Source organism: Oncorhynchus keta, chromosome 18 (genome assembly GCF_023373465.1).
Source record: "Oncorhynchus keta strain PuntledgeMale-10-30-2019 chromosome 18, Oket_V2, whole genome shotgun sequence".
In the NCBI taxonomy this organism is placed as follows: Eukaryota; Metazoa; Chordata; class Actinopteri; order Salmoniformes; family Salmonidae; genus Oncorhynchus; species Oncorhynchus keta.
Window position 1 is genome coordinate 33328589 of NC_068438.1, and position 10965 is coordinate 33339553.

Sequence of the window (10965 nt, forward strand, 5' to 3'; positions counted from 1 at the left end):
ATATTTCAGTAAATTTTTTAATAAATTAGCAAACATTTCTAAAAACGTATTTTTCCCTTGTCATTATGCGGTATTGTGTGTAGATTGATGATAATGTATATATATATATTTAATCCATTTCAGAATAAGGCTGTTTTCGCTTGTCATTATGGGGTCTTGTGTGTATCCATTTTAGAAGGCTGTAACATAACAAAATGTGAAAAAAGTCAAGGGATCTGAATACTTTCCGAAGACACTGTATGTATGTGTGATTTATTGTTCTGGCTGAGGAACAGTCCTGCTGCCTGCTACTGGCTGAGAGGGTATACTCCGGCTATGATGGTAAGACACATACAGACCCTCTCTGTGATCTCTGTGTCTCTCTCAGCACTGTCGTATTGCAGTGAGTCTCATACACATACTAGAATACACATACATTCCATCTTAATGCCCATTCCCACCCTAACACACACACACACGCACACTTTCACGCCCTGACCTTAGAGAGCCTTTTTATGTCTCTATTTGGTTTAGTCAGGGTGCAATTTGGGGTGGGGATTCTATGTTTTGTTTTCTATGATTTTGTGTTTCTATGTTTTGGCTGGGTATGGTTCTCAATCAGGGAGAGCTGTCTATCGTTGTCTCTGATTGGGAACCATACTTAGGTAGCCCTTTTCCCTCCTTTTGTTGTGGGTAGTTAACTTTGTTAGTGGCACTTAGCTCTGTTAGCGTCACGGTTGTTTCTTGTTTTGTTGGTGACATTTTAAATAAAAAGAGAAATGTATGCTCACCACGCTGCCCTCTGGTCCACTTCTTCCAACGACACTCGTGACACACACTCTACACAGCCTTTCATTTTCACATCATTACTGTTTTCCTCCCCAGCCCCCAGGATCCCTTCTGACAAGCGCATCTTCACCACAACACACACACAGCTGTGTGTTCCAGGACATGGACGAGAAGTGAGGTCATAAACAATCATACACAACACCTCATCTGTTTGAGTGCAAGGCTGATGTGCATTTTTAACTTCTAGTGTCCCTGTCTGTAATAATGTGTAGGGATGTTGTTTGTGTAATCGTAACCTCTGGTGTGTCCCTCAGGGCTGTTCCATTATTGGGATACCTGCTGCACCTGCACCCCAGTGACCGGCCAATCGTGCTGGCCATCCACCGCAAGAGTGAGACTCTCTTTGATTCAGACCGATTTGATTGGTTGATTTAGTATTACTTTCAAAACAGACCCTATATAACTAAAGTTTAGACTCAATGTGTGAATGGGGGTGTTTTTGTTGGTACTTTTTATCCCTTTTTATCCCCAATTTTGTGATCTCTAATTGGAAGTTACAGTCTTGTCCCATCGCTGCAACTCCCTTACAGACTCGGGAGAGGCAAAGGTTGAGAGCCATGCGTCCTCCGAAACAAGACCGTGCCAAGCTGTACTGCTTCTTGACACACTACTCGCTTAACACTGGAAGCCAGCGGCACAAATGTGTTGGAAGAAACTCAGTACACCTGGTGACTGTGTCAGCGTGCATGTGCCCAGCCTGCAACAAAAGTCGCTAGAGCGCGATGGGACAAGGACATCCCAGCCTGCCAAACCCTCCCCTAACCCGGACAGCGCTGGGCCAATTGCGTACAGCCTCATGTGTCTCCCGGTCGCGTCCAGCTGCGACACAGCCCTGGATCAAACCCACATCTGTAGTGACGCCTCTAGCGATGCAGTGCTTTAGACCGCTGTGCCACTCTGGAGTCCTACTCAGTACTTTGTTGAACGCCTTTAGCAGCCTTGAGTCTTCTTGGGTATAACAATACAAGCTTGGCACACCTGTATTTGGGGAGTTTCTCTCGGTGCATTAGACTGCTGCGCCACTCGGGAGGCCAGTTCTCTTGGAATTTAAATAAGAGTTGAAAAGAAATCGACCCAACCCTTTTATGTAGCCAAAAACATGCAGGGGTAGAAAGCATCGAATTACACACTCCTATACCCTGTCTGTCTCTCTAACAGTTCTGTAGTACGTGGAACAGCTTTTTGACCACTCAAACCGGTTCTGTGCGCGGAATAGCGATTATTTTCATCATAGATACCAGCTGGTCCAGCTTCGTCAACCCCTGGAGGCTTTGACATCGACAGGCACAAAGTCTGCAAATGAGTCTCACACACACACACACACACACACATAAATTATCGGTAGTGACACATGAAAACTATATCAGGCCAGTGAGACATCACTGGAGTGTCAGTTATGCACCAGTGCTTTGAAATGTAATTTGACATTGTGTCTGATGTTTCAGGGGTCCGGTAAATGAAGACATGTTTGCAGTACCTATCGTCACAGAGAGGACGTAAATGGACTCTGACATCCAGGAGATAACTGAGTGGATCCACATACTGCTGCTGTAGGTCAGCACACAGACACACACAGATACACACACACACACACACACACAGACACACACACACACACACACACTTTACAATTCACATTATTTCTCACATGGCACTATCCTCTGTGTGTTTCTATAACAACACTTTACCTCCTACAACCAATCCACAACATGGGCTCCATTGGTTACGGTAGCCATGGCAGCAATGGTTTCCACGAGCAGCTGCTGAGTATGGGGTGGCCTAGCGAGACCAACGGGAACACCCTTGAGGACAGGATTATGGTTGAGGAACCAGGCAAATCCAAGCTGGTGAGTTGATGCCACACTCATTTCTTCCCTGGTTGTTTTCAGTATTCTAAATCAATGTCTCATAATTTTCTCTGCTTGATCACTTGTTCTGTTTATCTTCCCCACTCACACCATCTCTATCTGTGTGTTACAGAAAACAATCCAGGAGATCTGTAAAGGGGTCCACATGTTGAAGAGTCAGAACCAGCAGGTCTACTCTCCCTCCAAACCTGAATACAGGAAAACCACAGACAGTAAGTGGTGTGTGTGTTGGAGAATATTGACGGTTTTGAGCTTGTAAATGCGTGCGTGTGTATATGCACATGTCTGTGAGAGTGTGTCTTTGCTAACAGATGTGTGTCTCCAGCTGGAGTTTAGCAGCTGAAGAGTCCTGTGATGTTTCTGAAGGACTCAGCAGTGCCCCCTCTGCTGGTCAAGGACATTACTGCTACAGCTGCTGCCAGTGTGGAGTAGGTCACATATAGTGACCAGACTGTCTACTCCTACCAGCATATCAGCTATCTGGACAGTGTCTGCAGGTCTCACAAGGTATATACAATATCTCCATCACACTGCTAAACGTTCCATAGAAACAATCACTTTAAAGCTTGATGTGTGAGCATAACTAATAGCCGTGTCTTCTTCACCCTCTTGTCCTTCAGATCCAGGCCTGTCTATGAAGGCCCCTAAGAAGCTTTCCTCTGGTGCCGCCCCAGTGTTGAGAGGGAGCGAGGGCCCCTGGCTCTGCCCAGCAAGGCTGAGAGCGTGGTGTCAATCACCAGCCATTGTAGCTATAGCAGCACCATCGTCCATGTAGGAGACAAACGCCAGACAGAATCTAGTGAGCATACACACATACTGTGTTAGGTTTCATTCTAATTGGCTGTTTCCTGTGATTGACCTCTCCAGAGATTGCTGAGAGTCCCGCCCCTCCACCGCTGCTAGTCAGTGTGGTATCCCCGCCCACCCCGGAGAAGGAGGCCTTTAAAATGCTGAGGCTGACCAAGCAGGTGTTGTCAGTGCACACACCAGGAGGAGGAAGCCTTTCTTACCCGCTGTAAGGAACTCCGCAACTCCAGAAACTTCCAGAAAGACTGCTCCACGTACCTGCACAGACCGAGAGGTCTGACCAACACCCAGGGTCAGCAAAATGCATAGTTACATACACACAGCATTGTGGAAATTTGGCTTTGGGAACATCTGAGATAGACGATAAGATCCATCTCATAGATATTCTTGACTGACTTTGTTGTGTGTCTTCTCTCCTCAGAAGCCTCAGGAAGTGGGGACGTTGCTAAACAGAGCACGGGCAGGCACCTCCCCCGCTGCAGCCAAGATGGGCAGTCGAAATAAGAAATCCAAGAAGCCCCGTGTGAAGTGTCCTAACTCCACTGTTAACCCTGCCATCCCCTGCAGGGCCTGAAACGGACGCCCTGGTCCCCATTTGAAGTCTCCCAGTTCCAGGCCTTCTCTGTGCCCTACCCTGCCATGGTGCAAGGCTACCCCTGTCAGGCTACCCTGCTGCCCCTACCACCCCTGCCCAGATCACTCGCCCTGACCCCACTGTCTCCATTGGCTTTGGGGAGGGCCAGAGCAGCCAGGCTCCACCCACTGCTACGCCATACTCTGCCCCTATCATCACACCCCTATCGTCACCCCCCTTGTGTCCAACTACCTATTCCCTCAGATGGGACAAATAGGACAGATAGGACAGATTGGTCAAATAGCCGCAGCACCTTGCTTCTTTCCTGACCAGCCCACCGGCAAGCCCCAACCCACCCACCTTTCCCAGGACAGATGGCCTACACAACCCAACAGGCCATCCTGTGCCAGCCCTCCTTCCCACTGCAGGCTCAGTTTGTCCCCCAGGATTCCTACCCCACCGAAAGCCCCGGCCATGGATACCAGAGAGGGGGCAGTGTTCCGTTGCTCCATCCCTTCCTCCACTGGCCGGGAGCCGGCTGCGTCTCCCCCACTGTTTGAGTGTCGCTGCAGCTCTCCCCTGCAGCTCTCCCCTGCAGCTCTCCCCTGCAGCTCAACCTGCTGCAGCTAGAGGACAGCATGGCACCCCATAGTGGGGCTCCAGGGAGCAGTATAGCAGCAGAGAAGAGTCTGGTAGCTCAGCCTGAGGAGGACCCTACAGCAGGCGAGACACCTGTTATAGAAGAGGAGAGGATGTGTTATAAATTTAAGCAATAAGGTCCGGGGGGGTGTGGTATATGGCCAATATACCACGGCTAAGGGCAGCCACGTGGCGTGCCTGGAAACAGCCAATAGCCATGGTCCAGAGTCAAGGACAGGGGGAGGGGGAGGGAGAACAATTAATTGAGTACGTCCTCTGGGAACCCCTCTGGCTGCTCATGGCCAACCCTGATGAGATCATCATGATGACCTATCAGATGCCCTCACGGTGAGTCATTGACAGGACCACCAACCAATAGCAGAATGGAGTCATTGTACGGATGTTTTTCTTAGAAATGGTTCTTGATTGGTATTTTAATACTGTTCTTATTTGATCTTGCTGGAAGATGTTATCAAAGGCTGAAATTAAATTAATGTTTACTTGCTCTTTGCTTATAATTACCTCCTTTTTTGTTAGTAGCTTGTGACAAAACAATGTTTCACTATGTTGGTCATCAGACCTCAGTTCTACTAACAGAATAACTCCAAATTATACAGACAATTATTTCAACTGACCTAGACTAGTGCATGTTATCTTTAGAGTTTCCTGAAAATCCATGAGCCGACAATATTCTGTAGATGTGCCCTTGAGCAAGGCACTTAACCCTAATTGCTCCTGTAGGTCGCTCTGGATAAGAGTGTCTGCTAAAAAAAATAAAAAATTATGTAATTGGCTATTAGCTCATTCAAAAACCCATGTTGGTAACACTATGAAGAATAGCTAAGTAGATGAGAAGCACAGTTGTTAATCATTTCTAACAGAGCTATCTCTCTGTGTGAACAGGGACATCTAGAAGGTGTTGAGGGAGGACCAGCAGAGACTGAGACTGATGCAGCCACATTTCTCCTCTGTCCGGCGGAGGGAGCTAGTGAAGGAACAGCCCTGGGTGAGGATGGGGGTTCTGCCCAAGGCCATCAACGTCAAGGTACGTCAAACATCTGGCTTCACACACACCTCTCACACACAAACTAATTTACCTCCCACTCAAACACACACACAGATGTGCCTATGTCGTCATGTGGGTCAATACTGTACTAACCTACACGCATCCTTGAATTTTATCAGGATGTTTGTACTGTGAAGACTCGGCCTCAGCCCTTATCGAGGAGGACTTTCCTGATATGGAGGAAGAGGAGGGGGACTCAGGAAAAAATGGTCTGCGTGTCAGAAAAGGCCAGGCCCGATTTGTCGTCCCAGTCCGCCCCTGGCAGTCAGACTTGAACAAAACAGGGAAATTCAGACACATACAGTGCATTCAGGAAGTATTCAAACCCCTTTACTTTTTCCACATTTTGTTACGTTATAGTCTTATTCTAAAATAGATTGAATTGTTTTTTTTGTGCCTGGCAAAATCAGTCTGCCTGGCAACCGGCCGTGATCGGGAGTCCCATAGGGCGGCGCACAATTGGCCCAGCGTTGTCCTGGTTAGGGTTTGGCCAGGGTAGGCCGTCATTGTAAATAAGAATTTGTTCTTAACTGACTTGCGTAGTTAAATAAATAAACAAATTAAAACTACCATACCCCTTTAAAGGGTACTTATATATTTTGTCTTTCCCATTCATCCTCTGAATGGCACACACACTCAAGGCTTAAAAATCCTTCTTTAACCTGTCTCCTCCCCTTTATCTACACTGATTTGAAGTGGATTTAAGAGGTGACATCAATAAGGGATCATAGCGTTCACCTTGATTCACCTGGTCAGTCTATGTCATGGAAGGAGCAAGTGTTCTTAATGTTTTGGACACTCAGTGTATATTTGTCTCACTGTTACTTTGAGAAGCTGATATTTTAGCACAGTTCATTGCTATTTTGTAGGTGCTTTCCCCCTAGTGTTAATTCATCTGGACAGGTAAGGGTTTGTTTTGTTGCGATGGTGATCCATGGTGTTTTCACTCACTATATTTTACTTGAATGTTGGCTATAATAACATTTTAAGGATGGAACCTGATGAAGAAGGCCAAAACTCAGATGGTAAGATTGTGTGACTATTGTTCAAAAGCAGCAGGCAATTTCGAATATCGACAGATCGGCTCCTCTGACTCAAATCAGTGTAGTAAATGGGAGGATTATCTGTTTATGAGTGTTGTGCATGTGAAAACATTAAACAGATCAGGGAAAGCACACAAACTGTCAGAGCGGATGAAGGGCAAGGCTGAGGCGTTCTGTTGTTAGATCAGTGATTGTTCTTCAGAGTCAGACAGTTGATAGGAGAGACTCATCCAATGATGGAATGGGAGTCCCAGGGGATCCGTATCAAAGCCATATGCTCTCATTCACGTTTGAAATCCCCATGTCAACTGACACCGGCCACTAACCTTTAACCCTGGAATTCAAATTCACCGTCACGAATCCTCAGCTGATGCGTTTGGATGCTGTGCGATTGTTATTTTGCCCTTGTCATTCACGGATCGCTAAAACTAATTGTGTAATGTCGTCGACATGTCATATGTCATTCTAGATGGATGGTGATGGTGCTCCATTAGGATAATGATGGGAATGCAACAGATTTGATGCAACAGATTGCTTTATGCACATTTGGGACTATGGGTTTACCAAGCAACAACGGGCTTTGGGAAACTAATGGGGAAAATGGCTCATGATACATTACAAATGTCTATGAATTGGTCTTATAATAAACTATCTATATAACAGTTTTGTTACAGCCTAAGTTCTTTGTTTTGTCATTCTTTCGGCCCACATTTCTTTAAAAATGTCATTTGACAGGTGCAAAGGTCAACCAAAAATATAGGCTACTGTGTCTTTGTCAGTATCTTTCAACTCCCCGACTTTGTCGCCATTCTGTCAAATGGTAGCCTGCCGATCCAAAGCTTTGATCAGTGTATCCTCCTCTGCTTCCATGCTCGCTGTTCACACCTCGTCAAATTCGTGGCACAGGTGTGAACAGCTTCAAGCCCCCTGCGGCTGCTCAACGCTAATCCGACTTGTCAGCCATTCCTTCATCAAAAGCTGACAACAGTCTGTAAATCTATTCATGTCGATTTGACAAGAAATTAACATCCGTAATGAATGTATTTTTCAGTAAACATTTTTCTTTTATGTAAGAAATGCCAAAAGTGCCCGTTGTTGCAAAATCACCCAGCCACCCATCAATGGTTTTCCAGTGCTGTTATCATCCTTATTGGTGGCACTCATTAGTGCCCAGTCGGTTTATTGTACTTGTGATTGAAACTTGTCGGTCTAAGCAAATCGATGAGCAAAAGATGTTGATCTTGTGCTCATATTCCACGGTGAGCTATGCTTGGTAGCCTAGCCCATAGGCAGGCCTGACATGTTCCTATCCGTAGTCGATACGCAGGTAACCCGATTGCGGTTTAATGGTTAACGGGCCAAGTAGGCTAATGACTTTGGAAAGCTGCTCGCAATTATTATGGTTTCACGTTAATATTCAATAGGAGGCATTGGAAATGGAAGCGCGCAGCACTTTGTAGGCTACTTTGGGCACACGTTATTTCAAGTCAAGATTTGGGTATATGGTGATTAGAATCGTACAGCAATGTGCCTTTTAAAATTATGTCAAGTAACTGTAGTGGTGGTGCCGGTTAAAACAACCGACCGTGGACAGGATCTAACGTTGCTCTGTAGAATATGGCAACCATTGTACCTGACGTGTTACCAGTGACACTTGGTGTGGCAGGGACATCAGAGGTGCGACTTTAACCAGGTATTGGCGTTGCTTTCCACTGCACCAGCGGAACCTTTCATGTGCGCACAGGACGCGAAGCGCGCCTTTGTACTCTAGGAGTGGACGCCTGGGGGGGGGAGGACGCCTGTGGGGGAGAGATTTAGAAATTGAACGTGGCTGAACTGGACGCGACACAGACCTTATAATTTATTCGACTGAGATGATTATGGAATCGCTCGCTCATGTTTTATTACAGGCCTATCACAAATGTATCTTTCAATATTGACTTCTGCATTATTTATGGCATGTTTCCATGTGCTTTAAAAAATAATGAATTAATAAAATGCCTCGAACACAGGATTTTGATTATGGGAGTGTGGCACTGGCCTCTTTTCATAGGCTTATCATTTTGTTTCACTGCGTTTTTAGCAATTGGATAATAACCTGACTAGCAAGAGGCCTGTAAGTGTTGTTAGTTTATGTTTCAGGCTGCAGTTCCTCTTAATTGCTTTAATGTTTGTCAATTGGGCGATTCAATTACCATGTGATATTAGGTACTCTACCAATTGTTTAAAATGTTGTGCAAACAGACGTCAAGTCATTCTAGCCTGAAATTTCTTTGAACTGAGTCGTTCTGAAAGATGGTGTAAACAAAAACAAGCACAGGTTATACACGAAGATAATCATTTTCATTAAATTATTTTATTAATCACATTGACATTTTTTGGGGACAAAACATTCTACACATTGTTACAGAGTCAAGTGGCTGGGGGGAAATATAAGCGTTTCTCTTGAAGGTTAAATGGCGAAAAAACTATAGGCTACACGCCCAATTGCTTTTTTTTCTTCACTGGAAAAAAAAGATTTATAGCCTATTTAAGTCATTGCCGAAGTATTTCGGTTTCTAAAAGAGCTTTTTATTATGCAAATCCTCTATACATAATGAGATATTTACAAAAACAAATATGAGCAGTTCTCAATTGCGTAATAGCAGGAAGTGAATTTCCGGCGATATGCGCTTTCCAGGTAACAGACGATGTCACAGCCTGGGGCCAGGTAGACTCCAAACTATTCTATTAAATCCCAAAGGCAGACAGTTGACCAGTACGGGCCACTACCAGGGCCTCCACATTGATTTGGAGTAGGTGATGGTGGGCATGTTCTGGGCTTCTTGGTTCTCCAGTGCATCGGTAGCGCGCTGGTTGTGCTCGCTGTCTGTCTCGTACAGGTCAGAGCACAGGTCCTCACTGGAGGTGTTGGAGGCGGCGGGGGAGAGGGCCGAGGAAGAGCCGCTGGCTATACTTCTGCATCCGGGTGAGGCTAGGGCCACGCTCACTGCCTCGCCGGCTGGCCAAGTGCTGCCGTTGTTGCTGGAAGTGTCCGATATTATATCCATAACCATGTCCTGGAAGTGGTCCTCGTTCAAGGGCATACACTCCAGCAGGTGGTTCAGTAGCTCGGCCGCCACCGTCGCGTCTATCCCGGGACAGTTGGACACAAACATATGGACCTCATGCATGCACTGGATGTAGCCTGCTGCAAACCTCTCGCTGGCCTCCCGGTTCATGATGTCAGTCTCTGAGGAAGAAATTAAATTAGACCTACTGAAATTCAATTGCACTCCCACAGTGGGCGTTATATGTTAAACCGCACCTGATATGGGCCTAAATGCACTTTGATGAGTGGAGGAAAGGGTCAATGGTCTGTACCATTGCTCACTGCTTACCTTGGGGACGATCCTTGAGAATGTGCTCCACTTTTTTCACCGTCATCTCCAGAACCTCTGCATTCTCCACCTTTGACTGAAGCCGAGGGGAGACGAAGTGAAAAATATTAGATTTAATTCGCTTCTATTGTATGACCGGTATTATTGCGGAGGCTACGCTCAAGCCAATAAGCGCAGCCGCGCCAGGTGAGTCTATAGCGGGGTAGGTGCCCCAAACTCACGTCGGTGTCAGCGAGCAAGGTCCGAAGCTCCTGCAAACTCTCATTGATACGAGCACGCCTCTTCTTCTCCACCAAAGGTTTTCTAGCCTGTAACAATGACACATAGGCCAGTTAGTACGTTGTAACAATGTAATAACTGCATTACTAGGGTAGGCTACTATATAGAAAGAGATCAGCGACACAACAACCACAGATGTCCGGTACCTTTCTATCCCCTTTATTAATCCCGTAGTAGTCATCCTCATCCATGCCAAATCCGTTCTTGATGTGCAGAGCCGAGGGGGCCATGTTGGTTTTGAGCCCGAGCCGTGCAGTCAGTCTGAGATCCCAGTTTGTATTCCACTGCTATTTTCCCGATCCGTGAAAGAGAGCAGCTGGCAAACGGAACCAGTCAGAGAGAATTTATACACGACAGGCGAGACGCCCTATGATTATTGTACAATCTTCGCGAGACGTACTGCTGGCACTATAGAACTGTTGTAGGTATTTATAAGGACTCATTTGCATATGAATGTGTGGTTTGTCTGCACTAGCCAGGG

The 10965-nt window shown here is 46.2% G+C and overlaps 1 protein-coding gene and 1 pseudogene across 1 annotated transcript; one reads left to right on the forward strand and one right to left on the reverse strand.

Moving 5' to 3' along the window:
* The first annotated feature begins 251 nt into the window (after window positions 1-251).
* Window positions 252-7493, forward strand: LOC118372228 (period circadian protein homolog 2-like; annotated as a pseudogene).
* A 1668-nt stretch (window positions 7494-9161) lies between these two features.
* On the reverse strand, window positions 9162-10965 carry LOC118372235 (transcription cofactor HES-6-like). The gene is made up of 4 exons (XM_035758053.1): window positions 10631-10965; window positions 10427-10513; window positions 10206-10281; window positions 9162-10057 (listed from the first exon to the last, which is right to left on the reverse strand). Exons 1-4 carry the CDS (start codon window positions 10712-10714, stop codon window positions 9594-9596), a joined length of 711 nt encoding a protein of 236 aa, XP_035613946.1. The 5' UTR covers window positions 10715-10965; the 3' UTR covers window positions 9162-9593.

Excerpts from the sequence above, each read along its gene's own strand:
- LOC118372235 (XM_035758053.1), bottom strand. The coding sequence starts at position 10,714 with ATGGCCCCCTCGGCTCTGCACATCAAGAACGGATTTGGCATGGATGAG. Across the intron at positions 10,514-10,630 it reads TTAATAAAGGGGATAGAAAG|GCTAGAAAACCTTTGGTGGA; the intron begins GTACCGGACATC and ends TCATTGTTACAG. Across the intron at positions 10,282-10,426 it reads CCTTGCTCGCTGACACCGAC|TCAAAGGTGGAGAATGCAGA; the intron begins GTGAGTTTGGGG and ends CCTCGGCTTCAG.